Genomic DNA, 27,721 nt, shown 5'->3' with positions numbered 1-27,721 from the left:
CGGGAGCTGTAGTCCCGCGGGCGGCGATCCCAGCAGGCGGGATCCCAGGGGCGGGAGCCGAGGGAAGGCGGTGATGTCTGGGAACCGCGATTTCCGCCGTGACCGCGGTCAGACCAGGGCCCTGTCACAGGCGGATTACTGACAGGGTAACGAGCGAGCGCTCAGTGCCGCCGTGGAGAAGACAGTGGTGCCGAGGCCTTTGAATCTCGTGGCCCCTGCCCTTTGCCCGTCCAGCTCTGTGAGCACAGTTACCACCTGCTGTCAGCACATACTTCGTCAGGTTTTCTAAAATAGGACTAAACCTATTTTTCTTAAAGCGTATTTTTCTTAAAGTCTTTTTGTTCTAGAAGAAAACGATGTGTATGGGTCTTTGTGTAAGACCTGTGAACCTCTGTGCTTATCAGCTGCCCTGAGTGTTTTCAGGAGGAGGAGGGAGAAGTGTGTGTCTGCTCTGGAGGGGCAGGTGAGCACTCGGGTTCCTTCGGGCAGCGGGAGCAGGGAATGGGGATGCAAGGGCTGTGGGAGCTGGCACCAGCAGTGGGTTTCAGATCCAGGTGCCTGTAGAGCTGCTCTGCGGAGAAGAGAGTGTGAGGGGCGGGGGAGCTGCCTGACAGGCCAGTGCCGATCCCTGGCTGCCGGGTGGGGGGTGGTGGGCAGCAGAGGGCACTGGGTGCTACTGTCACGATGGCAGGCCCTGTGTGAACAGATGAGATAGCACAGCAACAGTGCTTGAGGTTTTGAGATGGGGTGATCAAGGCTACAACTGGTTATCATTAGTGCTGCTGCTTGTTTGAGGTTGTAGTCAAAGCTGCTTTTCTCCTGCCTTGGTGTGCCTCTTCTTAGATATTAAGTATTAGATATTAGAAAAAAATCCTTTAATGTGAGGGTGGTGAGGCACAGAGAAGCTGTGGATGCTCCATCCCTGGAAGTGCTCAAGGCCGGGTTGTATGTGGGTCTGAGCAACCTGGTCTACTGGAAGGTGTCCCTGCAGGCGGGTTGGAAAGAGATTATCTTTAAGGTCCTTTCCAACCCAAATCATTCTTTTGGGAATGAAGAAACCCTACCTCTAAAAACAGAAAAATAATGTCCTACAGCTGTCACTGGTTGGATGCTAATACATGGTTGTGCACGTGGGATGTAACAGGGGTGGCTTAAAACAGAAATCTCTTGTGAGTAAGTGTACACTGGTCCTCCAGGCTTCTCTGAGAGTCATGCCTGTCTGTAGGAGAGAATTTAACTCTCCTTCTTATTATTTATTCATGTAAATATAAAGACTAGCCTCTGATTAGATGGAGGGGTTAGGCGTGCAGCATCCAGAGCTTTGTTTTTCCCCACATCTTTTTTAACAAATTGTCAAATGCTGTGCTCCTGAATTACAGTGCCAGCTCACCCTGTCTTTGCAAACCCTGGGAAAGAACTTTATGCTTTACTTGTCAAAACTAAATGATGAAGTGTAAAAAGAAGATAAGACTTGCCGAATCACTATTACAGTCAGTTCTGATAACGAAGTGCTTGAGGCCAATTTTTTGTTCCTTGTTTCCCTTTTTCTGCCCCCCTTCCACTATGTCTTCTGACCCTGTCAGAGCCAGGGAGACCTGCTGGTGCTCAGGTGAGGAAGACTCAGGCCCTCCAGCAGCACTTAAATTGTTGATATTCTTCCCATTTGTTCACAATCTGGTATTTCTGTGTTCCAGTTTTGTTATTTAAGCTTCTCTCAGGGATGTCAGAGAGGCTGGTCATCAGCCCCATGTTTTTGTTTGTCTGGGTTTTGTTTTCACAGAATCACAGAATTGTTAGGGTTGGAAGGGACCTCTGGAGATCATCCAGACCAACCCCACTTTGAAGGTAGGATCACCTAGAGCAGGTGACACAGGAACGTGTCCAGGTGGGTTTTGAAAGTCTCCAGAGGGGGAGACTCCACGACCTCCCTGGGCAGCCTGTTCCAGTGCTCTGCCACTCTCAGTGCAAAGTTCTTCCTTATGTTGAGGTGAAACTTCCTGTGTTTTAGTTTATGGCCATTGCTCCTCGTCCTGTCGCTGGGCAGCACTGGCACCGTCCTCTTGGCACCCCCTTTTGAGATATTTATATGCAATAAAGAGACCCCCTCCAAGTCTTGGCTTCTCCAGATAAATCAGGTCCAGCTCCCGCAGTCTCTCCTCGTAAGAGAGATGCTCCAGAGATGTTTTGGTTTGCTTGTTGTTACTTAATTTCGTTAAAACCCAGCTCAGCGCCGCCCCCTCTGCGCGGGGTCCGGCCCGGCAGTCGTGCGCCGCTGTCCCCCCGCGGGGAGCCCCTCCGGGCGGGGGCCGGGCCGGGCCGGGGGCGCGGGGGGCCGGGCCGGGCCCGCTCCATGGGCCGAGCGAGGGCCGCCCTGGGCCGCAGCTGCTCCGCGGAGCGGCGGGGCCGCGGCGCCGCCATTCGGGGCCTCTCCGCAGACCGGGCTGGGCCGCAGCAGGGAGACGCGCCCGCGGTGAGTCCCGCCGGGCACGGGCATGGCGGGGCCGGGGACCCGCGTTCCCGCACGGCGAGGGACGGGAGCGGGGGATCGGGCGCCGCCGCAGCGCGGAGGCCGGGCCGGAGCCGAGACTGGGCCGGAGCCACCGCTCGCCTTCCCGTCATCGCGCGTCTGCCTCCGGGCTGATGCCGCCCGCGGCTCCCGCCTGCGTGTGCAGCTCATGGGGCACCCCCAGAGCTCTCTAACAAACACGGCAGCCGCTGGGACCGCACCGATGGACACCCGCGGCTTTGAGCCGCGCCTTTCTCTGTGCATCCTGCTCGAGCCGCGCCTTTCTCTGTGCATCCTGCTAGTAACGCCTTCGGGTTATTGCCAGAGCACTGGACAAGTTTAAAAAGACACATGATGATTGTTTACTGTTTGTGTTTCTCAGCTGTGGCAGAGTGAGACAGTTTCGCTTTCAGTTCTCGGCGCTTTAGCCCTTCAAACAGGAGCGGATGCTTATTTAAAGGGTACTTTAACGAAATCATAAGTTTGAGTTGTACATAGAGTCAGAAGGAGGTCTCGATACATTGAATTAGGCTTGCTGGTAAAGGGGCTTTGCTGGCTGATTTCTGCGGGGAAGAAAGTTGAGGTACAGTCTGAACATGGTGTTACAATATGGTGAAAATAAAGGTTTTTACATTTTACTCTTTAGTATCAACACACTCCAAGATATTTTTGCAGTTTATATCCTGTAATGATGTGAATTTGCATAATAGTAGTTCTATACTGGAATCTAGACTAGATTATACATGTTGTAGCTGTGCAAACTGTTAGAGATTCATTCCCTTCACAGTGATTTCAGTGCAACAACTTTGCTATTAAGCTCAACAAGAAATGTGATTATTCAGTTAACCAAAGAAGACTTTATTTAGGTTTTGTTCGGGGGGGGGGGTTGTATAGGTGGATTTGTGCTTCCATAGGAGCTATGTTAACTTCTGTGCATCCTGGCTTTAACATGCATTCCTCACTGAAATCTCTGACAGATTGGTTTTTCCTCTCTGGGATCTTTGCCTCTCCTTTATGCCTCAAAAATACTTCAATTAATTTGACTGTTTTGGTCACATTTGACACCAGAGCTGGATTCACAGAGATAATTTCTTACAAGTTCTGTGAAAATTGGTGGCCATGGAAAGGAGCTTCAATTAGTATCCTCAGTAAGGAATAGGCAATTACGTTTGCCACTTTATCTGTTCAAGAGATATCAGACAAACAATCTATGCATGAAAGCCGTTGGTGATTATTACAAGCAATATCATGTGCTAGTAGTGTTATGCATATTTAGGTTTACTGTAGTTATCAAACCCAAGGTGCTCCTTTGCTCTTCACTCGCAGTCCCCTGGAAGGGATATGTGAATGGTAGGCCAGGGACAGCATAATGTTCTCTGAATTGTAAGCCATCATATCTGTTATGATTACAATTTCAGAACTCTGTCATTAGGGGAATATGTGCTGAAAAGTCCACAAGTCCCATCCGTGTTGATTTGAAATTACTATATAATAGTATTTGTTTGGCTATTAATAACTATTGCCTTTGCTGACTAAGGAGAACATGCTAGGCTTTGTCGTCGTTGGAAATTTTTTGCTGAGGATCTGAATAAAGGCTCAGGAGCAAAGGCTTCTGAGTTGTCATCCAGTCATTGACCAGCTGGAGCTGGTCAGCTGACCAGCTTTTTAACCTGGATGCAGACCATTGCCTAAACATGGCTTTATGCTATACAGGTGCACAGCCTGAAAACCAGCCGAAAAGAAAGTGGTACCCCAAAGTGCCTTTCTTACAGACAGGCTCTGTGTTCCTTGGCAAGCAGTACAAAATGTGGGATTATGTCTCTAGGGTGCTCAGTTGTAGTTTTCTCTGGTAGTGTATGGAGAGAAACAGGTTCTGCTAGACAGAAATTCCTCCTGCTTGTCTGAGACACCACACAGTGTCTGAGATAGAGACATGCTGTTTCTTTTTCATACACAATGTGTAAAATTGTCAAAAGGTGTATTAACATCGTATTTCTAATTTTTTCCCCTGTATCAGTATTAGTGAGGCTAATAGGCTTAGAAGACTGAAAACATCTTGCATCTATAGGATTGTGGCTCTGTACTGATGTCAGTTAAGAATTCCAGCAACATAAACCTATTACTTTTAAAATCATAATGTGGCTTTGTGAAATAAGGTAAAATGGAGGAGAGATATAAGGCTGCTACAAAAAAAAATTGTGAAAACTTACTTAAAATACAGAAGGCAGAAGTCATCGGCCATGAATATTGCTGCCTTCTTAGAGATGGAGAAAAAGAGAATGCAGGGACAAAACCCGCATTGCAGGGGAATTCTTTTTGATTCCAAATGTGTGGTTAATTTACATAGAATAGATGGCATTTGTTCTAAACTGTAGTATAGGAAATATCAGCAACAGTTACATTAAACGAGGAGGAGAGAAGCTGTGGATACCCTCTCCCTGGAAGGGTTCAAGGCCAGGCTGGATGGGGCTTTGAGCAACTAGGATACTGGAAGGTGTCCCTGCCCATGGCAGGGGTGTTGGAACTAGATTATCTTTTAAAGTCCCATCTGACTCAAACTCTTCTATGTTTTTTTTGGTTCATGAAATGCCAGGACAAGAAATCCAATAGATAATTTGATGTAACCACTACTTCTACAGACTGATTCAGACGTAGGGCTACTGGAGTGAAATACATTTGGTCTTACCTGACATGAATATAATACTCTTCCTCTGAACACTTTATTTAAGGGAATACATATGTCTGGACCCTCTAGCATAGGATCTTATGGAAAGTCAGGAAACTGGTTAAACTGCTGGCAGTATGACTTGTGAGATGGTGACTTACATGTCTGATAGTTTGTCTAGAACAGATTCCCTCTTATCATACTGTAAAGCTGCTTTTTTTTTTTTCCGATACCAGACTATTTTCTCCAAGTTGTGACACTTTATCCTCTGCTTTTAGTAATAGTGGATCACATTAGGGCTGCCTACAAGCTTGCTGTAAAGTACCTTTAGTGCCTTAGTACCATATGTACCTTAGTACCATAAGACTGGCTTTGGGGAACACAGCTCGTTATGTCAAGGTGCTGGCTGGCCTTTTCTGGTGAGAAACCATGGCGAGTGTTTGTGTATAGCTAACAAGGACTGTCTCTTGGAGGAGGGTGGAGTCTGCAAACAAGCAATCTTGGAAGGGTACAGAAATCAAATGGATTATGTTCTGTGCTTTCAGACCGAAGGCTAAGTCTTGAAAACATGATCCCTGCAACTGTTCACACTGTCCTGAGTCCTCTATATTTATGCTGCCACAGAAAGAACTGGTTACAGTCGAAGGAGAAACACAAGAAACACTAAGGACTGAAATGCAGTTGCAGCTAAAGTATCCTCATCATGAATAGGTACACAACTATCAGACAGCTTGGTGATGGGACCTACGGCTCTGTCCTCCTAGGGAGAAGCATTGAATCTGGAGAGCTAATAGCCATTAAAAAGTAAGTATTTTCATACGTTACTTAACTGTGGATAGTCCAGGTTTTTCCTTTCTAGGTCCACGTCAACTTGGTCATGCTGGATCGAGTACTTCACATTTCAGTGCAGCTTTTGTATATGGAGTTGTATTGGGGCAGCATGCAAAACTCAAGTTCCTTGAATCCTCCAAAGCCCCAGCAGAAGGCAAAGAGGGTGAGATATATAGGCTCATAATAGTGCTCAGCTATTATGTGCAGCCAAACTTGTATTTTGTATATTATTTACAGTATTCTGCAATGCTGCTTTGGAATCTGCAGCCTCTTTGCTGCTGCTTATGTGGATCATACATTTCATGGTTTAATTTTCAAGGTAATGTTAATACTGCAATGATAATGAACACAATGGATCTCATTGTCCATTATCTGTATCGTTATATGCTATTACATCTGTTCATCTTAAAATTTTCTTGAACTTCCTTGAGAAATTAATTTAATTTTCTTTGCTGCTTCAGCAGGGATCCTAGTTTGTAAATGGCTTATTTGTCCTAGCTGTGGTAAGAGGCAGCTGTAAAGAATTGCAGGCACCTTCCTGAAATACCGACCGCGACCCAGAGTCATACTTATTGAAAGAGCTTTCATTACAATGCTGTTTTGTATGAACAGTCAATAGCTGGCTTTATCAACTTTTCTAAATCCTCTGTATTAAGAGTATTTTTCCTGTATCAAACCTTGTCAGAGGCACCTTTCATTTTCATTTTGCAATGTGGGACATTCTCAGAAAATTCAGAACAAACCAGAAGATGGTATTTTGTTAGTTTACATGTTAATGCCAGGCCATTATTAAGAACAGAAGTGGACTGGTGGCTGAACATACAAGATAGTAATTGCAGAAACACTGCTTAACAAAAAAATAATTCAGACTCCTTCATGACATGAAGGGCTTGTAGTTCTTAAACTATTCTAAGAACTGATTTAAAACTGGAAACTTGGTACAATATTAAGTAATACTGAATTATTTGTAAACCTGGAAAAGACTCAAAGGATGCCTAACTCCATCTGAAATCCACACTCTAAGCAGTTGAATATTTTTCTAAGTTTTAATCTGAGCTCTTCTGTGTGTGTATGTGTGAACCTTTCTCCTGCTGGTCCTAAAGTGTAGATTTTCATTTAAAAGAACTGAGTTGTAATCAAAATGTGTATGAACAGACAAGACCATACGTTACACGCAAATCATATGTTCAGGGTTATATTCTGTCTTAGGAGAAAGCAAATCTGCCACACAGTTTGTTTCTGTTAGAGCAGAATTGCTTATAAGCTTGAAAGGGAAGGCAGAATTTGAAAAGCAGTCCGGATGATAGATGCACCTTGCAAGGGAGGGAGAAACATGGGGAGCAGTGGACACAGAAAATACACAGAAAATACACAGGAAATAGAGCTTAGAGGGGAAAGGTATTAAAATTACAGAGAAAATCAAAATATAGAGAAGAGGAGCAAGGAGAGTATGATAAAATTGGAAACCCACTGAAGTGGTTGGATCTTCATCTGATTTGTTTCAAAACTGTCCTTTGAGTTGTTCGTAACTGTTGTAACTACCCTCATTCTTTTTGCAGTCAGACTCTACTCCACCACATTGTATACTGGAAAGAAAAATAGCATGCCCTGACTTGTCGAAGGCTCTCAATTATTTTCAGCAAGATATATAGATATAGATATATACATACAGAAAAAGGCAATCCTCTGTAACAGTAATTACTATTCAAGTGTAATTCTATTTGAGTGTGTATTCTAGTAATTCTATTCAAGTGTACCTTGTGAAGTTTTTTGACAAAGGAGCTAACACCTTATACTTTGATGGAAGAACTGAATTATTAAGATGCAGTGAGACTTACAGGTCTAAGACAAGCTGATGTTGACTGTGCATTAATTGTTATTTTGTCCTTTGCTATTGTAGAATGAAGAGAAAGTTTTATTCCTGGGAGGAATGCATGAACCTTCGAGAGGTTAAGGTACTTGTTTAGTTCAATGGTTGATTTCAAATTACATGATCCTCGTAACATTTTGGGATAACATCAAATTCTTCCTGTTTATCAAAAACTCCCCCCAACATAAACTGTGGCGTTTGACGTTGCAGTTCTGATTCCTGAGTCTGCATTTGTTTAAGTCTTATAAAAATGCTTATTAAATTTCTGTAGTTCTACAGAAAATCATTTGGTTGTGGAGAGCTGCCTCCTCCTTGCAGTGAGCAGTGTGTGAGTGCGAGTGTTCCTGTCACAACACCAGGAGCTGATTGATGTTTGTTTTGCAGAGCTTGAGAACACATGCCCTTTTCAGCATTAACTTTGGTACATGCAGTTGTTTTTCTATAGTTGGCTTGAGGGCAGACATTTAACATGAAATTCTGATACCAGCAAAACTTTAGGGACTTCCTTAATTTCTAGTCCACTGTTGAAAACATGCAGAAAACTTAGGTCACTTTTCTTACAGTACCACGTATTGGTACTGTGTTGCTGCAGCAAAAATGAATGTTGAATACACTGAAAATCTAAGAAGAAGGGAGAATGAAGATCCACATTTGCTAGTTTTGGCTGGGGTAGAGTTAATTTTCTTCATAGCAGCTTGTATGGGTCTGTGTTTTGGATTTGTGACCAAAACAGTCTTGGCAACACATGTATGTTTTAGTTATTGCTGAGCAGTGATTGCACAACCTCAGGCCTTCTCTGCTTTTCATGCTTTCGTGCCAGCAAGTAGGCTGAAGCTAGGCAAAAGGGTGGGAGGGAACACAACCAGGACACTTGAACCCAACCGACCAAAGGGACATCCCATGTGCCATTGTGCTCAGCAGCAAAAGCTGGGGGAAGGAGAAGAGGGAAACGTTCAGAGTGCTGCTGTTTGATTTCCCAAGTCACCGTTACACGCGATGGAGCCCTGCTCTCCTGGATGTGGCTGAGCCCCTGCCTGCCCATGGCAAGCAGTGAATTAATTCCTTATTTTGCTTTGCTTGCATGCTCAGCTTTTGCTTTACCTGTTACACTGTCTATCTCAACCCATGAGTTGTCTCACTTTCTGCCCTTCCAGTTATCTTCCCCATCCCATTTGGGGGGGATGAAAAAGTTCAGCTGCCCACTAGGGTTAATCCACAATACCAAGGAGGACTTTCCAAGGTTGTATTTAGTCTTGATTCTAACCTGGCTATTGTCAGTGCAGGTGCAAGGAGAGTGTTAATTCTGCCAGTAGGAAGTTACTTACAGAGAAAATGCATTTGTTTTGGTGCCTGCAGTGATACCAGATAGCTGGCTTTTGAATGAGCAGAGCATTAAATTAATATGTAGACTGTATATGTATCTGTAATACTTGTAGATCTGGTTCTTGTTCTCAGAGCTGTCTGATTATTTAAAATATTGAAGTCAATTCTTCTGCATCAGTGAAATAAGGTGGGGGTTTTTTTGTCATTAGATTAAGACCCCTGTAAAATCCTGTTTGTCTTTTTTTAGTCTTTGAAGAAATTAAACCACGCCAATGTAGTAAAGCTGAAAGAAGTTATCAGGGAAAATGATCATCTGTATTTTGTGTTTGAATACATGAAGGAAAATCTTTATCAGTTGATGAAAGAAAGGTAGGTAGCAGCATCACCCATTCCTGATATATTACTTGTGTAATGTACTTTTAGCACCCCTTTTACTGTTGAAAGGACTTTGGATCATTTGTTGAGGGTTAGATCACTGTGGCTTAAAGCTGCATGCTGCAGTAGGAGCTGTGGCTGTCACCTTTGAGCATATCCCATCCAGTTTAATGAGAGTTTCCAATGTCTCTTCCCAGATTAGCCTGGCAGGTAAGTAGGGTGCTCTTTTGAGAGTTAGGAACTGTGGGCTTTTAACAGCCCTCACACTGAGGAAGCATTGAACCTAGAACTTCTGATTTCTACATAGGTACTCCAACCATGCTTTTTCTGTAACAGAGTGGTTTCACCACCTTTCTTCTATGGCTTTGTCAAATAAATTAATAAATGAAAAGAGGTTGAAAAAGTAATCCAGAGGGATCAAATTTTGGATTTTCCTTGCAGTTTAAGCTGACATGTCCACAGACAGCCCATTTAATTTGTCAGCATTCTGAATAAAATCTAGCTTTTTTGTATTTGCTGGAGGATTAATAAAGTCTTAATTCTAGCCTTTGGGCCATGGTAACATCCTCCAGAGGATAACTGGGGGCAAAACAGTTCCCTGTTTTGACTTATTCTCTGAGGAGGCCATTTTCTCTCTGTGGACCATAGTTATCAGCCTGGTAGATGACAGTGATCTTCCTTGATTTAACAAAGTAAGGTTATTGTTGTAACATATCTCTGTGAATATTGCATAAAATACTTTTTTAAGCATAGAAATACCTACTATGCATGCACAGGTGTAGAACAACTTGAATTAAATTAGGTTGTATATGGATGCTAATTTTTAATTATATGATATAATGAACTTTGAGGAAATAGTTCAAGTGTTTAACACAGAAACCAATTATCTTTAGGAATTTCTTAGAAGTGCTTGATATCCTGTCTCCTTCTGAAAACAAAAAGGGCAGATGTTTCAGAAAGTGTGTTCTGCATAATATTCTCTACAGTTTAGCTAGGGCTTGGACTTGTTAGACATTGTATAACTCAAACTTTTGGAATGTGATTTATTTGCTTAATTCTTAGTTAAATTGCCAGACTAATTCTTAGTCTTGCTTGAAGGGACTGTAGAGGATGTAAGGCTTTCTGCTGTAATTAAAAAAGAAGGGCAAATATGAAAATCTCTAGTAGCTGATCTTGCTTCTGAAATATGTGATAGTCAGGTTTTATTTGAGAGGAACCGAGCTCAGGAAATTGAATAAGGCTCAGGCTGTCTTCTTCATTTACTGTTAGGCTTTCTGAATGAAATTGTCACTGATTTCCACCCCAGACCATCCCCATGTGCTGGTACAGAGCTCCTGATCAGTCCGTCTTACCAATTCCATCTTGGTAAGGGATCTCACATTAAACCGCCTGTCGTGGCTGATCTTCCCACCTGAGTATTATGAGGAGGAGAGCCTCTGGTTTTCAGCAATAGCCGATGAGACTGTTTTTCTCAGATAAGAGAAAGAAGTAGCAAATCGGCTATTAGATAACAACAAAGGAAAGTCAAAAGTACGTGCTGTATATATATGCTCTAGATGAGAGGCTGGAAGAAACTGTGCATGAAAAGCACTAAATTAACATGAATCCATGCTGTCTTGAGGAGTGTGCCTCATGACCTGTACCTGTCATGAAGTAAAATACAAGCACAAGGCTGGGCAGGGAAAGAATTGAGAGCAGCCCAGAGAAGGACTTGTGGGTGTGGGTGGATGAGGCCTAAGTATGACCCTGCAATGTGTTCTTGCAGCCTAGAAAGCCAACTGCATCCTGATTTTCAGTGTACCTCATAGCCTTAACATGATATACAGTCTTAGTATAATATCATTTGGCAGCTCTGCAAATATGTATAAATTCTGATGGAGAAATAAACTACATGAGAGTGCTTAAAATATATCTAGCAGTTTTATTGTCATTGTTACCTTTTATCTTTGGTTCATAGCATAAGATACTTCAGTCATTAATATTTACTTCTTCCCTTTTATTCCACAGAAACAAACTGTTCCCTGAGTCTACAGTTAGGAATATTATGTATCAGATCCTGCAAGGGCTTGCATTTATCCATAAGCATGGTAGGTTATGTTTTACCTGTAAACATTTTGAATTAGAGACTTATAGTGTTTATGGAAGTATTTTAATGAATACACTAACAATTAAAGTATTAACTTTAGGAACAGGAATGATCAAAAGAATGGCACTATATGAGAGGTTCAGATTACTGAGAATATCTCTATTTTATAGTTGCCTGATAATTTCGTCTGGAGGTTTGCTCAGTTCCTTTTCTGTGGGTTTCTGCTTTCTCAGACTGACAGCTGGTCACTCTCAAACTCGTCTGATGTTAATGGACACATTTTGTGATAGATTTAGAGGCCCCCTGAGATTGAGAATAAAGGAGAAGTTACTCTTTTCTCAAACTACAGACAGATACCAAATAAAACACATGTTCTCTGTAAGATGCGCTTAAAGTAATAAAGTCTGAGTGACAAACAGCTTTTGTTGCATGGCATTCCAACTAATTTTTACAATAATGATAAAAGCTGTAGCTGGTGTACCAGCCAGTAGTAACAAGACCCACTTTGCTAATAAAAAAACCCTGAAATTAACCCCTTATTTTATTGATAGCTTCCTCACCATGTTTTGCTGACTTCTGCAATTCTGCCTGCTAAATACACTGTAGCGTCTGTTGCTGGGCAGCTCTCTGGTTTATCAGAAGAGAGCTAACATCAATGGCCAAAGTCCTGGAAGTGAAAGGCTTGTAGGACCAGCATTTCACTTCTCTTGAAGAACACATTTAACTCTGTTTTGCAAAAAATTTTCAATCTGATAGCTTTTTTCACTCATTTAGTGGCACTTGGATACTCTTCTGAAACCAAACTATAAATTCCAGTCTATTCCAGTGAGATATATAATATGTAAAAATAGAAAAATACTGTGATTGATTTGCAAAAATCTAATCCATCTTTTTTAATAAATTGTCAAATGGATCACAACCTTTCAGAATACCTTTTTTGTTCACAGACCTGCTACACACTAGACTGGTATTTCTACCAAGATGTTGCAAATCCATAGTTAAAAACATCTGTAAATGCATGGCAAGCCTGATAGGATGGTCTTGATGGTCTTGTGGCTGACAGTGTAAGAATGGGGGTCCCAAGACTCTCTCTCTGCCACAGTTTTCAAAAAAATCACATGAACTTTTTTTCCCTTTCCATATGTCTCTGTTCTGCTCCTGTATGGCATAGAAATGCCTGTCAAATAAACGTTTTATGTTCTTTATCTATACAAACTCTTAAACATCCATTCATATTTGAATACACAATTGATTGCTCTTTTTACAAGTTTGCCATGAATTGAATTACCTCACAAGCATTCTGTCAGTGCATTGCATGTCTGTGCAGCAAATACAGAAGTGATTGTACTAAATGCCAAGCACAGCCTTGATTGCTCTGTCTGGTACCTTCCCTAAAGAGGCAGTAGTTCTAGCTGGCACCAGAACATCTACCTAATATCCATAGGAAGGACACAGTCTGCTTGTTAGTAGATATCTACAGCACTGTGTATTCAATGCTATCATACATTACTCTAACAAACAAAACTTAATATAGTTATACTGGGCAATGTAGACACATCCCATGCGAATTCTCTGTAGGAGCATATTCAAAGCCATGGGAAAAATAAGCATATTGGAGGGTCTCTGAAAATGAGGTTGTAGAGCTCTGCTAAGGTACTACAAAGGGAGCTGTGTATAGAAAATGGTGGTCTCAGAGGAGAGGCCTGTAAGAAAGAAGCACAAGGCTAATAGTGGAAGCAAATTTCAGAGGCAGAAGTCAGTGATATTCTAGTCCTGGTCTCTTATTTGTATTGGAAGAGCTCTTGCCAAATGCTCATTTGTGATCAGGTTTTGCTGAATGCAGGGAGTACTAAAAAAAACCCACTGAGATCCTCTGATAGGATGATGAATAGCTGAGTGCTTGTAGATTGTTATGTTCTCAGATTTAAAAAGAAATTCAAAGTGAAAAAAACCCTTGTTTTAATTTGTCTTCTGTTTAAAATACCATTTTATATAATGTATTGATATCTTCATTGGACAGTTTTCAGTTAGAATGAAACTAACATTAAATGGTGTAAATTTTTTTATGTTAAGGAAGTGTCACTTGAAAGGGAACTGTCTTGACTGAATGCTCTGAATTGTTTTAAGATAGTCAACTTGTGTATACTGGTTCTTCACAGTGAGACTGAATAACCATTGTACTGACCAGCTCTGTTGACCACATAAGACTTTGATCTCTATGTGTTGCTATTCCTGCTTCAAAGCTAAGAACTAAAGCAAAACAATCCAGGTGGAAAATAAAGGATATAGCAGTGGGTGACATTGCAATCACATCAGTATTTCATTTGAATTTTAGGGTTCTTTCACAGAGACTTGAAACCTGAAAACCTGCTTTGCATGGGACCAGAACTTGTGAAAATAGCAGACTTTGGTTTAGCCCGAGAAATCCGATCTAGACCTCCATACACCGATTATGTATCCACAAGATGGTAAGTGCTAGTACTCACCTACATTGTGGGAACTTGCAATCAACCCTTTTATAGTACAGTATTGAATTTGTGCTGATTGTAATACCACTTTTGATGCCTCCTCTTTATGAAACTTTTATTTAGGCTTGGCATAATTCGAAAAGCTTCAGTTAGTGCAAGACAGTTTACAGAGGGCAGCAGTACAGGAACAAAGAGGGAAGTGGTAAGGTAGATGAGATGCTGGGATTGCTGCATGTCAGGCAGAAGAGAGCTTACAGGAGTTTATGTAGGTTTTAATTAAAAAAAAATAAAGTCATACATATAGGATAGGAGCTTTTTAAGGGATGTTTGCTCTTAACAACAAAGAATGATGAGGTGAGTGGTTTCATGTATGTCTGTTTGAATTGCATTGATGGGATTTGTTTCTTCTTTTCCTTCTCTTACAGGTACAGGGCTCCTGAAGTCCTTCTGAGATCCACCAGCTATAGTTCTCCAATAGATATTTGGGCTGTTGGTTGCATAATGGCAGAAGTTTACACCTTGAGGCCTCTCTTTCCGGGTGCCAGTGAAATTGATACTATATTCAAAATTTGCCAAGTCTTGGGGACGCCAAAGAAGGTAGCTAAAGTGACATTCCACACTGCAATAGTACTAGAGCTGTTCTACAGTGCAGAATGGCACAGTAGCAGTAAGCATAAAAGTAATAAATTTTCCTGCTTACTGCTAATTTATGGTATTGATCTCAGACACAGTAAACTAAATTAAAACTCATTTTCTGTGTAATAAGCATTATTTAATTATGCTATAAAACCTGACATTTAGAAGAGGAGAAATAGAGCCCTGAACAAAGTCTTTAGACTGCTTTCATTAGGTGGAAATTTCATTTTGTCTTGTACATTGCATATAAACCTGTGGTTTAAGAGGCTAAAAATTGGAATCATGGCAAGACTCCTATCTCCTGATTCCATTTGCATCCTTGGCTTGGTCAGGTGTAAAGCAAGACTTACCTCTCACTAGAGGTTTGTGGTGAGGATTCCCAGTGAAATCTTCAATACAGTCTAGAGGAAGCTGTCACAGTCTTTTACTGATAGGAGAATATATGCTGGTATGCTTAAGCACTGATATTTTACAGCTGAACTTTTTCTGTGACTGGAAATCTCATTCTTCCAGAACGACTGGCCTGAAGGCTACCAACTTTCAGCTTCCATGAATTTTCGCTGGCCTCAGTGTGTACCTAACAACCTAAAAACTCTCATACCTAATGCAAGCAGTGAAGCAGTGCAGCTCATGAGAGACATGTTGCAGTGGGACCCCAAAAAGCGACCAACAGCTAGTCAGGTTTGATTTTGTTTTCTTTTTCTTACATGTGCATGTGATGTTTCCTTTCGCTGCAAGGCACTGTATACAGACAGTCATTTAGCAGTTGCTTGGGGCTGCAGTTCTTAGAAGGGAGAAGAGCAGAAGCCAAGAACAATTTGCAAGGCAAAGGTTGGTAATTAAAAGAGAGTAATCAGCCTTAGCACGCAACTTAAGTGCTTGGGGTGTGTGCTCAGTGATCAAAGGTGTGACTGCAGGATGTGTAAGTACACCTGAATTAAGTATTATTGAGTCACTGAATAGCAGCAGAGTGAAGGGAGGGTATATGGCTGAAGGCTCTGATGCTGTTCTTCATTGCTATTGATACATACTGCAGAATCACAGGAATCTGATCCAACCCCCTTGCCTTAGGCAACCTGTGCCAGTGCTCAGTCACCCTCACAGTAAAAAACTGTTTCTTGATGTTCAGAGGGAGTGTCCTGTGTTTCAGTTTGTGCCTATCGTCACTGGGCACCCCTGAGTGACGATAGGCACAAACCTGAGAAAAGACTTGCTCCATCTTCTTTGCATCTTTGAGGTTTTGCATACTTTGTTAAGATCCCCATGAGCCTTCTCTTCTCCAGGCTGAACTGTCCCAACTCTCTCAGTCTTTCCTCATATGTGAGATGCTCCAGTCCCTTAATCACCTTTGTGGCCCTTCGCTGGACTCTCTCCATTATGTCCATCTCACTCTTCTGCTGGGGAGCCCAAAACTGGACACAGCACTCCAGGCACAGCATCACCTGTGCTGAGCAGAGGGGAAGGATCACCACTCTCAGCCTGCTGGCAACACTCCTGCTCATGCAGCCCAGGATACTGTTAGCCTTATTTGCAGCAAGGCCCATGTTCAACTTGGTGTCTACCAGGTCCTTTCTGCAAAGGTGCTTTCCAGGTGTTTGATTCCAGCATGTACTGGCGAATGGGATTATTCCTTCCCAGGTGCAGAACTTGGCATTTACCTTTGTTAACTTGAAGTTCCTGTCAGCCTGTTTCTCCAGCCCGTTGAAGTCCTGACAGATGGCAGCATGACCATCTTGCGTATCAGCCACTCCTTCCAGTTTTGTGTCATCAGCAGACTTGCTGAGGGTGCACTCTGCGCCACCATCAACATCATTAATGGAGGTGTTGATCGGTATTTGCCCCAATATTGAACCTCTGGGATACACTGATACCTCCTGGCCTCCAACCAGACTTTGTTCCACTGATCACCACTCTCTGGGCTTGGCCATTCAACCAGCTTTCAGTCCACCTCACCCTGTTCATCCAGCCCAGTGCTGTCTGGATAAGGCTGGCTTTTGCTGGACACTCTCCACTCAAGTGCACTGCAGATGTGTCCCAACGTCCTGAACGTAAGCATTGCCCAGGTCATCAGTATTGCACATGCACCAGATGGTGGTGATGGTGGTGGTAGCCACTGCTTTCAGACACCAGTACTGTTGTGGTAATAACCAACTAATTAAATAAGCAGGGCACCTTTTGAAAAACAGATGTGATTCTGGATACAAATCTGACTTGACTTCAACAGGACCGTAGCTGAACCTTTGTGATTCAATTAGACCTTCAGTATAAATTGTAATTAAAAGCTTTAAAGCTAATTAAAGCAGTTAAAAAAATGAAGTAGATTAAGAACTCTCAAAAGTAATGAAAAGCACAAAATCCTATATTAAGAGCAGTAACAAATGTTTTACAATAACATGCAAATGGTGAGTAATCTGAGCTTTTAGAAGTTTTTTGTAGTGAGAGGTCTTTGGGAAGGGAAGACCTGAAACAGCAAGATAGGCAGAGATCACTTGCCTTTACTAACAACTCCTTAATTACTTGTAAGGCAGGATAAAAATATTTTTACCAACACATCTTTTGGCAACTTTTCATAAAGGTTATGTTTCTTTCACTCAATTCAGTCTTGGAACTGGGGGATGGAAGAGATGGGATGTCTCTGGGGCCATTAGAGTTTTGCTGGCTGAATCTGTGACGATGGTGTGTGTGTTTGCACGTGTGCATGCACACAGACATGAAGAGACAGCACATAATGAAACATGCCTTAACATGCCATATACCTGGTTAAGTATCTTACTTCTGCAGAACCTTTGCCTTTTGTACAAGTCCACAGAGGATTTGATAACTTGGTATCTGTGGAAACTTTTCTAGTATTGCATCATTTTTCTGAAGTGGATTGTGCTCTCTAGAATCTGGTGCTAAGAGATGGGTCTTCTGCTCTTTTCTACCCTAGAAGAAAAGGAATCTAAATTTCAACTGAGAGATAGAACTGGCGTAAATTAAAAACTTTGGTTTTTTATTACTTTATAGGCACTTCGATACCCATACTTCCAGGTTGGGCATGCCCTGGGTGTTCAGGAACTGGGAAAACAAAAGGAACTGCATAATAAATCATCTCTGCATATTAAGCCTGTCCCTCCAGTACAGCCCCCACCGAAACCTCATGCCCGAATTTCATCAAGGCCTTTTCAACAAAGCCAATCTTCTCAGCACTCAGTGTACCCATATAAGAGAGACAACTCTGGGACTGAACACAGTAACTACTTACAGGAGGACAAATCTAACCAGGTTCTTCTGCCTGCAATTCACAATAAGGTTCCTCAGCAGGTAAAGGTCCATCTAGCGTAAGATAAGCTTCCTGATATGTTGCCTGATTATTCCTAATTATGTTTCTTTTTCTGGTTCACTTTCAGCATTCTTGTACTTTTACTAAAAGGACAGTGAGCGGGAATAAAAAATAATTACAACTTTATGCTAGAAACTGGAAGTCTGTTGACATATAAATCAGTTGCTATAAAACAAGGAAGCTGATATCTCATTTCAGAGCCATTTTATGCTTTCCTTTGTTCTAGAGCACCACTTAAAGGATGACACTATGATTTCATATGAGTAAAAAAGAAGTACAGTGTTCAAACTATTAAGGGGATTGATGCCAGAGAGAAAAGTATTGAAGTAAATAGCATTGAAATGAGGGGGAGGGGGCTATTGCCTTCATCCATTTAAGGCATCCAGTTTATTGACTGGGATTAATAGTCATTTTGGACTACGCTGGACATAGAAAACAGCAGATTCTTCTTTCAGCATAAGAACCCTTTCTGTTGGCTGTGTGAGGAGACTGGATTCTTAAGACAGATGATGAGAGCAAATGCTGCTGAGAGATTGGCCATAAATAGGGTCTGCACTGGCCACGAGTCGCACGAAGTTGAAATGTACTGGTGAGCATAAATGACTGAAGAGACACAAATTTGTACCTATGCTGTCCTGCAAGAGAAGTACATTTTATAAATGTCTAGACACAGGCTTGTGGAAACCTAAATGTGCATGTAGTTTTGTACTCCCAGCATGGGTCTAGAAGTAAAGATTGAGCGTAAGGGCGTTGTTTGGGAGGTGCATATTGAAATATAAATAGAATTGGATTTGAGACCCAAGGAATTTCTTCTTCTGTCAGTTCAAGATACTTTATTACAGGATGAAATGCAGAAGATAAGTAATAATATGGTCTACATAATGTGTTCTTAGCATGTTTAATGAAAGATGAGGATTGCATTGTTACAGCTCTACTACTGAGAAAAAAAAAGTCCTCTTTGTTCCTGTCACCTGGTTTATGCTCTAAGCGCGTGGGTTTGTTTCTTTTCAATCTTTATAACAGAAAACATGTACTGGAGCTGAGAATATAAATGGTGACCTTAAACCAAAACCTAGGCGAAGATGGGGACATCTTGCTAGGACAGTGAAGAGTTCCGAAGACTGGGATGACTTGGAAGACCTTGATTTCAGCTCTTCCATCATAAGAATGGACTTGAAAAACAAGAAGAGGCAGAATGATGAAACTCTTTGTAGGTAAGGGGTTTTTTTATGTCCATGTACTATTTGGTCTATTTCTTTAGTCTTTTCCTCTTTCTTAGTAATGTCGCTCTTCATGCTTTCTATGGATCTAGAAACATATATCTGTACAATTCCATGTTCTTTTTTGTTTCCCACTGAAAATGATGCTTGGTTTAAGTCTCCCCAAGTTAGTCTTTGAATATATACTTTATATTTCACTTGTGGACCATTTTGACATACTCCATGCATATAAACTGTTTTGGAGGACTCCAAGCTGCAGTTTCCATGGACTGTACAGAGTAGAGAAAAACCAACTGAGTGATTTATAAAAAAACTTTAAAAACAGAATATAAGGGAACTAGAAACACAAATCTGATTTTCAGGGGCACTTGTATGGCTGAAAATATTCCCTGTTGTCTGTGTGTTTGTAGTGTAGCAAACACAGTATAAGGAGATGATTCGTGGAGATGGGATGGAGTTGAGAAGGCCAACTGTGGATAAACATGTAGTATAAAAATTGGACTAAGTGTAGCAATTTTTGAATTATAGATTTGAAAGCATTTTGGACCTGAAGCCTTTGGATGCTGTAGGCTCTGGTGCCAGTGCACGAACTTCCCATGCAACCCTTTCACGGCAGGACACTCCCACATTGCGAGTTTCTGCTGCAAAGCAACACTACTTGAGACATTCTAGGTACCTACCTGGTTAGTAAAACATACTTCTTTCTTTTTCTTCCTGTAATTCCAAGAGCAGTATGAAGTGGTCATTGATACCAAATTATTCTGTTTCCCTGTAAAGGATGTGACCGGTCTTTTACACTGGAAAATAAAGTCCTGTACATTTATGTCATGAGTGTATAATACCATGAACAACAGGCTAATAGTGGGAATATGCTTTGCTGTAGCTTGGAGTTAAATAGAATGTAGGTCCATGTCTCTATAGAGAATTACATGCCTGTCTTCATGATAACCTCTGCTATACTGAGACCAGCGCTGGGGTGGGATGAAGTACAGGAGGCAGACATGTCTGCCTGTAGTTAAAATGAGGTGTGTATAAGTGTATTCCTTTTTGTAATTTCTATTTATAAAGGCAGTGTTAGCTATTCATTCACTTGTTGTACTAACACTACAAAATTAATTAAGTAAACTAGAAGGTATTGTGACTGCAAACTCAGTCTTTTTTCCTGAAACAACTGACTTTCAAATTGGCTCACTTAAGTACAGTTTTGGTAGCTAAAACTTGTTTTACTAGAGGAGATTGTAAAACACATTGATCCCAAGTCTGCTTTTCCCTTATCATAAATTGTGAGTGCATCCTTGTGTGTTACATACCCTGTTTAAATACAGGATGTATATTAAATGCAAATAATAGGTGACATATGAACCCTACTACAAACTGTTTGCACAATCAGTGGCTTCAGTAGAGACACTAAAGAAGAGTACAGTACTATGAGAAATAGAATTGCCATTATTTGCTCTCAGGTTATCTTCTCATTAGCCTTTTATAGGAAGCGTAGATTTCATTTACTTAGCAAGGTTCACCTTCTGTGATTTGAGAATGTTTGTGACCTTGATGTAAGTAAGGATCCTGTCCTGGGATATAAGCAGCCATTGATGCTAGTGGAACTTTTACACTGTGATGTTTGCAGGATTAGGGCCTGTGCCTAGTCATAGCATTCCTGTATGATGAGAGGATGGGAAGCAACCCATAGAGTTACTGAGAGGGAGAAGGTTTTGTTTAAGTTGAACCGGACATCTGCTGTAAGATTGTGCATCAGGTGGAATGAATGCAAGCCTGTGTGGCTACAGAGATTTCAGCATAATAATCTTGCATTTTTTGCAATAGGAATAAGCACAAGAAATAGCATAGTCTCCACTTCAAACAAAGAGTCTGTTCCATCTAATCCATGGCCCAGTTCTGATTTGTCTGGCAAAACTTCTGGTTTGGGAGGAAGTATTAACAGGATGAATTCAGGTAAGAAGCTGTCCTTAACACTCTGAGAAATGATAATAAGTGGTGTCTTTGAAATTCCCTACAGCTTATTTTGGGGTCACCCATTTCTAAAACACTGTCAGCTCCAAAGGTACTTGCTACCTTGTCTTTTCTTTCTGATAAAATCAGTTATGAGCACTGTTGCCTAGATTTGGAGACTCCCTGAAACTGAAACATAGTCATTTCTTTCACTGAATCCCCAGAAGTCGGTTTTGAAGTACCTCATGCATAGAAGGTTGGACAGCTTAGGTATGTTCAGCTTGAAATACTTAATCTTGCTTTCAGTTTCCCTCTTCAGTTTTCATAAGTCATATTTTCTGGCTTCCAGATTATTTTAGCCCAGCTGGTGCATAAATGACTGTCGATAGAGGAGGAATCTGGTCTAAATCCATACACACCACTCTTGTTACATGAATAAAGCAAAGAAAATCTATGATCATGTCTTTTAATTGATGTTGTTTAAAATAATGAAATAATTGTAGCTTAAAAAATTCAGAAAAAAAGCAAAACTCTTCAATTTTTCTTCTTCAGGTTTTTTGGGCATTTGGTATTTCAGGTATTTAATCACTGTTGTTTGACTTGAAGTAATTAATTTGTAGATTTTTACATTAGATTTTACCAGATATACTTAAACATGTTGATGTTTCTAGATTGTATCTATGTATTTCTTTTCTAAACCTTTGCTTCAGGTTTTCATGTGATGTTACAGTTCTGCAGTGCCCTACTTATTTTGAAAATGTTTGGTTTAGAAAATTTGTATTGAATCTTGGCCCAAAGAAACATTTTGGGGCTTTAGAAACTCTGGTTTAAAAAAAATAAGAAACTTAAAATTTCTGATGTAATTAAATCAAAAATTGTTCTTTAAAGATTCAAGATGGGAGGACGTTGTAAATAGCTAAACTACATGAGAACCTTTATATACGTAGTACATATTTCATTCCTGGCTATTATACAAGTTTTGCTGCTTTTGTAGCTGCATAGGATATCGTTAGATTTTTCCCTTTTTTATTTATTACCATCACTTCCCACAATATGCTTTGCCACTGCTCTAGTACATCATAGGCATATATGCAATGGCTCTGGTCTGTGCATGCTAACTTGTTTAGTGTCCCCCTCTGCTACAACTCTAGACTCTAGATTGTTGTTCCATTTTCATTGGCTTATCCATTTGACAGGTCAGTCAAATCTATTCCTGCTCATCTCAGGGACAAGTTTTGTAGCTGGCTTTACAAATTTGGAATGTGAATCTGTACCACATTTTTAAATTGTGCTCTCACTGGGCTTCAGTAAGACCTTTGTGTAGCACCAGAGCCCCATATTTCACTGCATAGAAATCAAGAGTGAATATATTAATAGGACACAGTTGGTGAAAGTCAAACAAAATAATTCTAAGTAAAATGCTAAGTTTTGAGAACTTTGAGAAACCTTGAAAAGGCTGAGATGTCAGGGAGAATTGCAGTTCTCCCTGACAGGTACAATTTGTACCTGTTTGCCATTTATCTGTAATGCAGTCTGATGCTGAGAGTTTCGTGAATGCAGGTACATATAGGAGCTGTGAATTTCTAGTGTCTTCAGTTAAGTTTTTGTTTTCATCAGTCCGTGATCAGGCCTGGCCTTGAACATGACCCATCAGTGCACAGCTTTGTTGATAATGTGGGAGATCCATTGTGTTGAGCTCAGGTGTTCCTTGCCATTTCTTTCAGGGCCCATAGGATCAAGCGGTCTAACTAGTGGTTATATCCCTTCGTTTCTGAAGAAGGAAGTAGGTTCTGCTGGGCAGAGGGTTCAGATAACACCAGTTGTGGATCCATCTTCTGGTGAGTATAGTACCAAAGTTCTCTTGGTCCCTTGCTCCGTAATCCATGCTGTATGTATGCAGCACTGAGCTAATTATCTTTGCTTTAACTGGAGCTATTGTTTATAACCTTGCAGAATTTCATATAGAGAAGAATGTGGTTTATTTTTATTTCGTTTATTAAATAGTTGGGTTTATCTACAGCATATTTCAGGGGGACCTAGAGGTTAGTGTGAACCAACTGACTGGCACAGAATTCATTCTTGTCAAATCAGTGATGTAAATGCTCCTTGTCTGCTAAGGTTTAAGGCATTGGATCCACTACTGTCTCACATCAGCAAATTCTAATAAAAAAGGAGGCTTATTTATGAAGAAATAAGGATCTGGGCCTGCATCCAGTTACTGCTCAGTGTGGGAGCTCTCACTGAACCTTTATCTCACATCATTTTCTTTCGTCCTTTAGATTTTGCTTCTCTGACGTCAGTCAGACCCCATCTGGGATGGCCATCCTTCAGTTCCCCCACAAAAAGCTCCCCAAGGTTAATGCCTCTCCCACCACCAGCTCAGCCGATCCATGGGCGCGTTGACTGGTCTGCGAAGTACGGCGCTCACCGGTGACTGTGGAAAAGCTCTCTGACCAGTGCATGTTGCCCATAAAATGGTGGCCAACGTGAGACAATTTGATACTGTTTTATATACCTGTACATTTAAAAGAGACAGATCTTCGATGAATGAGACATTTTGAAGCGTTGTTTTTTACTTATTGCATTAATTTGAATGCAGCCTTGTACCTTTTTGTATAAAAATGTTTTGTTATATAATTGGGTCCAGTTATTTTCATAAAACTGATACATTTTGTATATATGGCTTAGGGGATTTGGCATTTTTATACAATAAATTTTTATAATGAACTTTTAAAAAAGTAACTTTTTTTTATTAGGTTGAACTTTTTTATAGAAGTGGATAAAAAAAGCAAAGCGGTGCAATATTGCAGTGGAAGAGAAGTACTGAGAAAGGGGCATTCATTAGACATTTTCTGAAGTTTATGTGCTAAATGAAGCTGTATAATTTCAGTGATGCCATGTCTTGATGCCATGCTTCTGTTGTCCTATATTCATTTGCTTCATACTGGCTAGAGGAGTGAGTGACTAACAGTCTAAACTCTCCTTTGCAGTCGCTGAGACTGCTGAAAGTCAGTGGGAGGCACTTTCTTTTTAAATTTATTTTTGCCTTTAAAAGGTTTTTGTTGGACTGCTATCCAAATTTACCAAATCTAGGGAATCTTCTTGTTTGGTGGAGGGTAAATACCCTTCTGTAAATCTGTTTTCTGACACAGTGCTCTTTTTTCCTGCTTCAGAGTTGCTCCTTGGCATTGTTCACTATGAAACAGAATGTGGATCTACCCTGTTAAATTCGTTTAAATGTTCTAATCATTTCTAAGGAGAAAAATCAGATTCTGTTTCTTCTTTTTCTTTTGTTGTGAATATAAAAGCTAAAGACATATTTAAGACAGTATTAACAATTATGAAACTTTTTTCAGAGAAAAAGAATATTAGTGATACAACAGCAACAGAGTTTAAGTAAACATATCTATGCAGCTGACTTTTCACAACTGTCTTAAATCACTTTTGGGAAAAGAAAAACAAACCAAGAACAACCACCCAAAACAATCCAGTGGAAATAAGTCCATTTAAGCTTACTTAAGTTCTTACTCAGTTCTTCTTCACTACAATACATCTTCATTTACAATGTGAAGAATATGTAAGCTTCTGTAAATTAGGCCTGCAGGCTCTACAGGGAAAAATGGGACCTTATCTGGTCCTGTTAAGAAAATGTAAAATTCTGGTTGATTTCACAGAAACTGATACAGCCCTTTGAAGAGCAGTTTAATTCAGTTTATAAGAGAGTATGAGTTATATCAGGTTATAGAGAAAAGAAAATAGCCCCATAGTCTGGTTTAATTCTGATCTGTAAAGGAGTGCCAGAGTCCAGCAGAAGATTCATTTAGATCACAGTCAGCATTTGGCTGTTTCCTGCACCTCCTTCCACAAAAGGAAGGTAAAGAGTTTGGTGCTGTGGGAGAACCTCTTTTAGAGCTGTGTTTTGGAGCAACCGCCAAAGCTGAAGTATGCCGAGAAGATGCATCTTCCTGCAGAAGTGTGCAGAAATTCTCATCTTTCTGAGCTCATTGTGTGAAGGCAGATTCTTTATTTATGAGACTTAAATCCAACCTAAAGGGATCAGAGTAGGTACAGTTCTCAGCATCCAGCTGTTTTGTGGGAACTGAACAGTTCCCGTGTCAGTGAGATCCTCTCCATGGGATCTGCCAGCACGCTCAAGGGGCAGCTGCTGTGGACTGGAGACTGAGAATGCATTCTGGCCTTTTCAGTGCTTCCCATGGAGAATTCAAGGATCCCTTCCCATGGGATTTCAAGGAAACTGTACCCTGGAGTAGGGTGCTGGCTCAGTGCTATAGGGGGAACCACTGGGAGCAGTAGTTACTGTTTGCTTTTACAAGCTCAGTCCACAGTGAAACAGTACAAGACAAAGAGGGAGCAAAAGTGTGCATGTAAGACTTGCACATGCCAAAGACATCTTATGTGTCCCTCTACTCTGTTATCTGTGCACAGCAAGTTATGCATAGCCAGTGCATAACTCCAAACCATACCTAACTGCTCCCAAAGCAGTGATGCCAATGCTTAGCAGTAAAGCAGCCATTCAGTTTCTAAAGCATATGCTGATGGTGTCTGTGGGTAAGTGGAAAGGGAAATATGTATATTTATGTTAGAACTGGAAAGATAGTTGTTTCTCTTGGTGGAAATAATATCTGTATTTATGTCTACATATAATTTAATTTATTTTATCTCTGTCTCAAGAATGAACACCCTGAACCTACCCTAAGTATCCCTAGACTTAAGTAGGCAATTTAACCAGTCTGGTCTGTACATTTACTTTCTACAAGTAGGAGAAAGAGATGAACAAGTCATGAGAACAGGCTGCTGAGGCTTGGATTCATCATACATAAGTGTGAGCTCCTTTGTTAAGAGCTGACTCTTTAGACCTGTGGTGAGTGAGAATCATCTCAAAAGAAATCTGTCTCACCTGAGAACATACTAGTGCTCTGGAAGTGCCTGTCTCTCTCCACTAAGGATGGGGACAACTCAGAGATTCAAATAACACAGGATGAATCTGTGAACTTGGCCTGTAATCTCTGACCTGCAGTGATTTTTTTGACTATAGCATTCAGGCTTTAACCAGTCCAACAAAAAGATTAGAAAAAGAAGTTGTACTTTTTTTATTTTGGCATATCTCCTCCTTTCGCAAGGTAAAGTCTTTATTTTTGGAAAAAAAGGTAATAATCTTGATGTTCAGCATCAATTCTGCCAGTTTTAACTTAGTGGCACAGAGAATTAGCTAAGTATAATGGCAGCACCTGTATCCTTTACTAAGCAAATTTCTAGTAAATTTGGAAAAGTTCTTTCTGAGCAGGATGGAGCTGACTGAGTTTATGTATTCTATTCTGCTGTCTCAGTGTGCAATACAGATATGGAAAAGATGGAGGTCCTTGTTGTACCGAAATCTGGACAAGCAGCATATCTGAGAATTTATGATATGTAACCTACTACTTTATGCTTTAATATTTAGCAGGATCTTTATGCAAAATGTTTTTAGAATTGTATTGTTTAGGTTTTCTCAGGCTTAGGTATAATATATAATAATAATGACTGTTGGAAATAAAGGAGTCTGACAGTGGATTCATTCACCTCTGTAATCCGGATTTTCCTAAAAGTATTGTGTAAGTGCCATGATGTTAGCCAAAAAACCAAACCCATGCCAGAAAACCCACTCCATGGTGTTTCTGTATCTAATATGGCTGTTTATATGAGAAGGATGTTCTATAATGTGAGGAGAAAAGTATATACTGAAAGAATATTTTAGAACTTAACGTGGAAGGAAGGGGTAGAATTGTCAAAGTGAGTGAAGAAGTAATGGTTCTTGTTTATTCAGTGTTTTTGTTCAGAAACATTCTAAATGTTTGTTTCACTCCTTCTGTGTCAAGTGTCCTGCCCAGAATAAAGTTACTCTTGAAGAAGTACTGCTGGCTTGAGTCTTGCTCTTTTATTCAGTTTTTAATAAAGGCACTTCAGTTTGCCTTTTGTTTCTTTGGTTTTTAAATTGTGTGTTGATTGATGGTTTTTTTTAAATAAACCTTCTCTGTGATACCTTTGCCAAGGGGCACTGCAAGTTCACTGGCCACGTGGTTTGAGTGCATGTAATTTCTGCAATATCCTTTGAGCTCCACGTAAAGCTAATTGCTTAGTCCTCGGATGTCAGCTGCTCAGAAACTACCTGCAAGGCTGCATTAAAACAGAATATGCATAACACCTTGGAAGGACAAACAGTTGGACTAGATCGTTGTGGGTCCCTTCCAAGGGAAATTTATTCTATTCTTTTCTATTCTATTCCACTCTATTCTACTCTACTCTTTTCCGTTCTGTTCCATTCTGCTCTGTTTGGCTTTCAAGGCAGTAGAAGCTGAAGGCTGTTGATAATTTACAAGTCCAGTCCTTTTGTAAGCTCTTTAGGTGGGCTGCAAATCAATTGAACAGGTGAAGAACTAGGTGAAAAGTGCATTTATAAGAGTGAAGATGC

The 27,721-nt window shown here is 40.8% G+C and overlaps 1 protein-coding gene across 6 annotated transcripts; it reads left to right on the top strand.

The window, feature by feature from the left end:
- The first annotated feature begins 9 nt into the window (after positions 1–9).
- ICK (intestinal cell kinase) lies at positions 10–27,164 on the top strand. Of its 6 annotated transcripts, none has more exons than XM_027644981.1 (14): positions 10–463; positions 5,796–5,975; positions 7,903–7,957; positions 9,443–9,564; positions 11,578–11,657; positions 13,992–14,124; positions 14,550–14,721; positions 15,274–15,441; positions 17,767–18,063; positions 19,106–19,296; positions 19,831–19,985; positions 21,127–21,255; positions 22,977–23,090; positions 23,532–27,164. In XM_027644981.1, exons 2-14 carry the CDS (start codon positions 5,875–5,877, stop codon positions 23,684–23,686), a joined length of 1,872 nt encoding a protein of 623 aa, XP_027500782.1. In that variant the 5' UTR covers positions 10–463; positions 5,796–5,874; the 3' UTR covers positions 23,687–27,164. The 6 variants fall into 6 exon arrangements, with proteins under 6 accessions (XP_027500782.1, XP_027500781.1, XP_027500779.1 ...); XM_027644980.1 differs by having other exon boundaries at positions 5,717–5,975; XM_027644978.1 differs by lacking the exon at positions 10–463 and adding an exon at positions 2,346–2,470 and having other exon boundaries at positions 5,717–5,975.
- The last annotated feature ends 557 nt before the right edge of the window (positions 27,165–27,721 follow it).

Source organism: Corapipo altera, unplaced genomic scaffold, assembly GCF_003945725.1.
Source record: "Corapipo altera isolate COAL_440 unplaced genomic scaffold, ASM394572v1 2, whole genome shotgun sequence".
NCBI classification, from domain to species: Eukaryota; Metazoa; Chordata; class Aves; order Passeriformes; family Pipridae; genus Corapipo; species Corapipo altera.
Note: the sequence above shows the minus strand (reverse complement) of the source record. Positions and strands in the feature narration are given on the sequence as shown.

Excerpts from the sequence above, each read along its gene's own strand:
- ICK (XM_027644981.1), top strand. The coding sequence starts at position 5,875 with ATGAATAGGTACACAACTATCAGACAGCTTGGTGATGGGACCTACGGC. Across the intron at positions 5,976-7,902 it reads GAGCTAATAGCCATTAAAAA|AATGAAGAGAAAGTTTTATT; the intron begins GTAAGTATTTTC and ends TTGCTATTGTAG. Across the intron at positions 14,125-14,549 it reads GATTATGTATCCACAAGATG|GTACAGGGCTCCTGAAGTCC; the intron begins GTAAGTGCTAGT and ends CTTCTCTTACAG.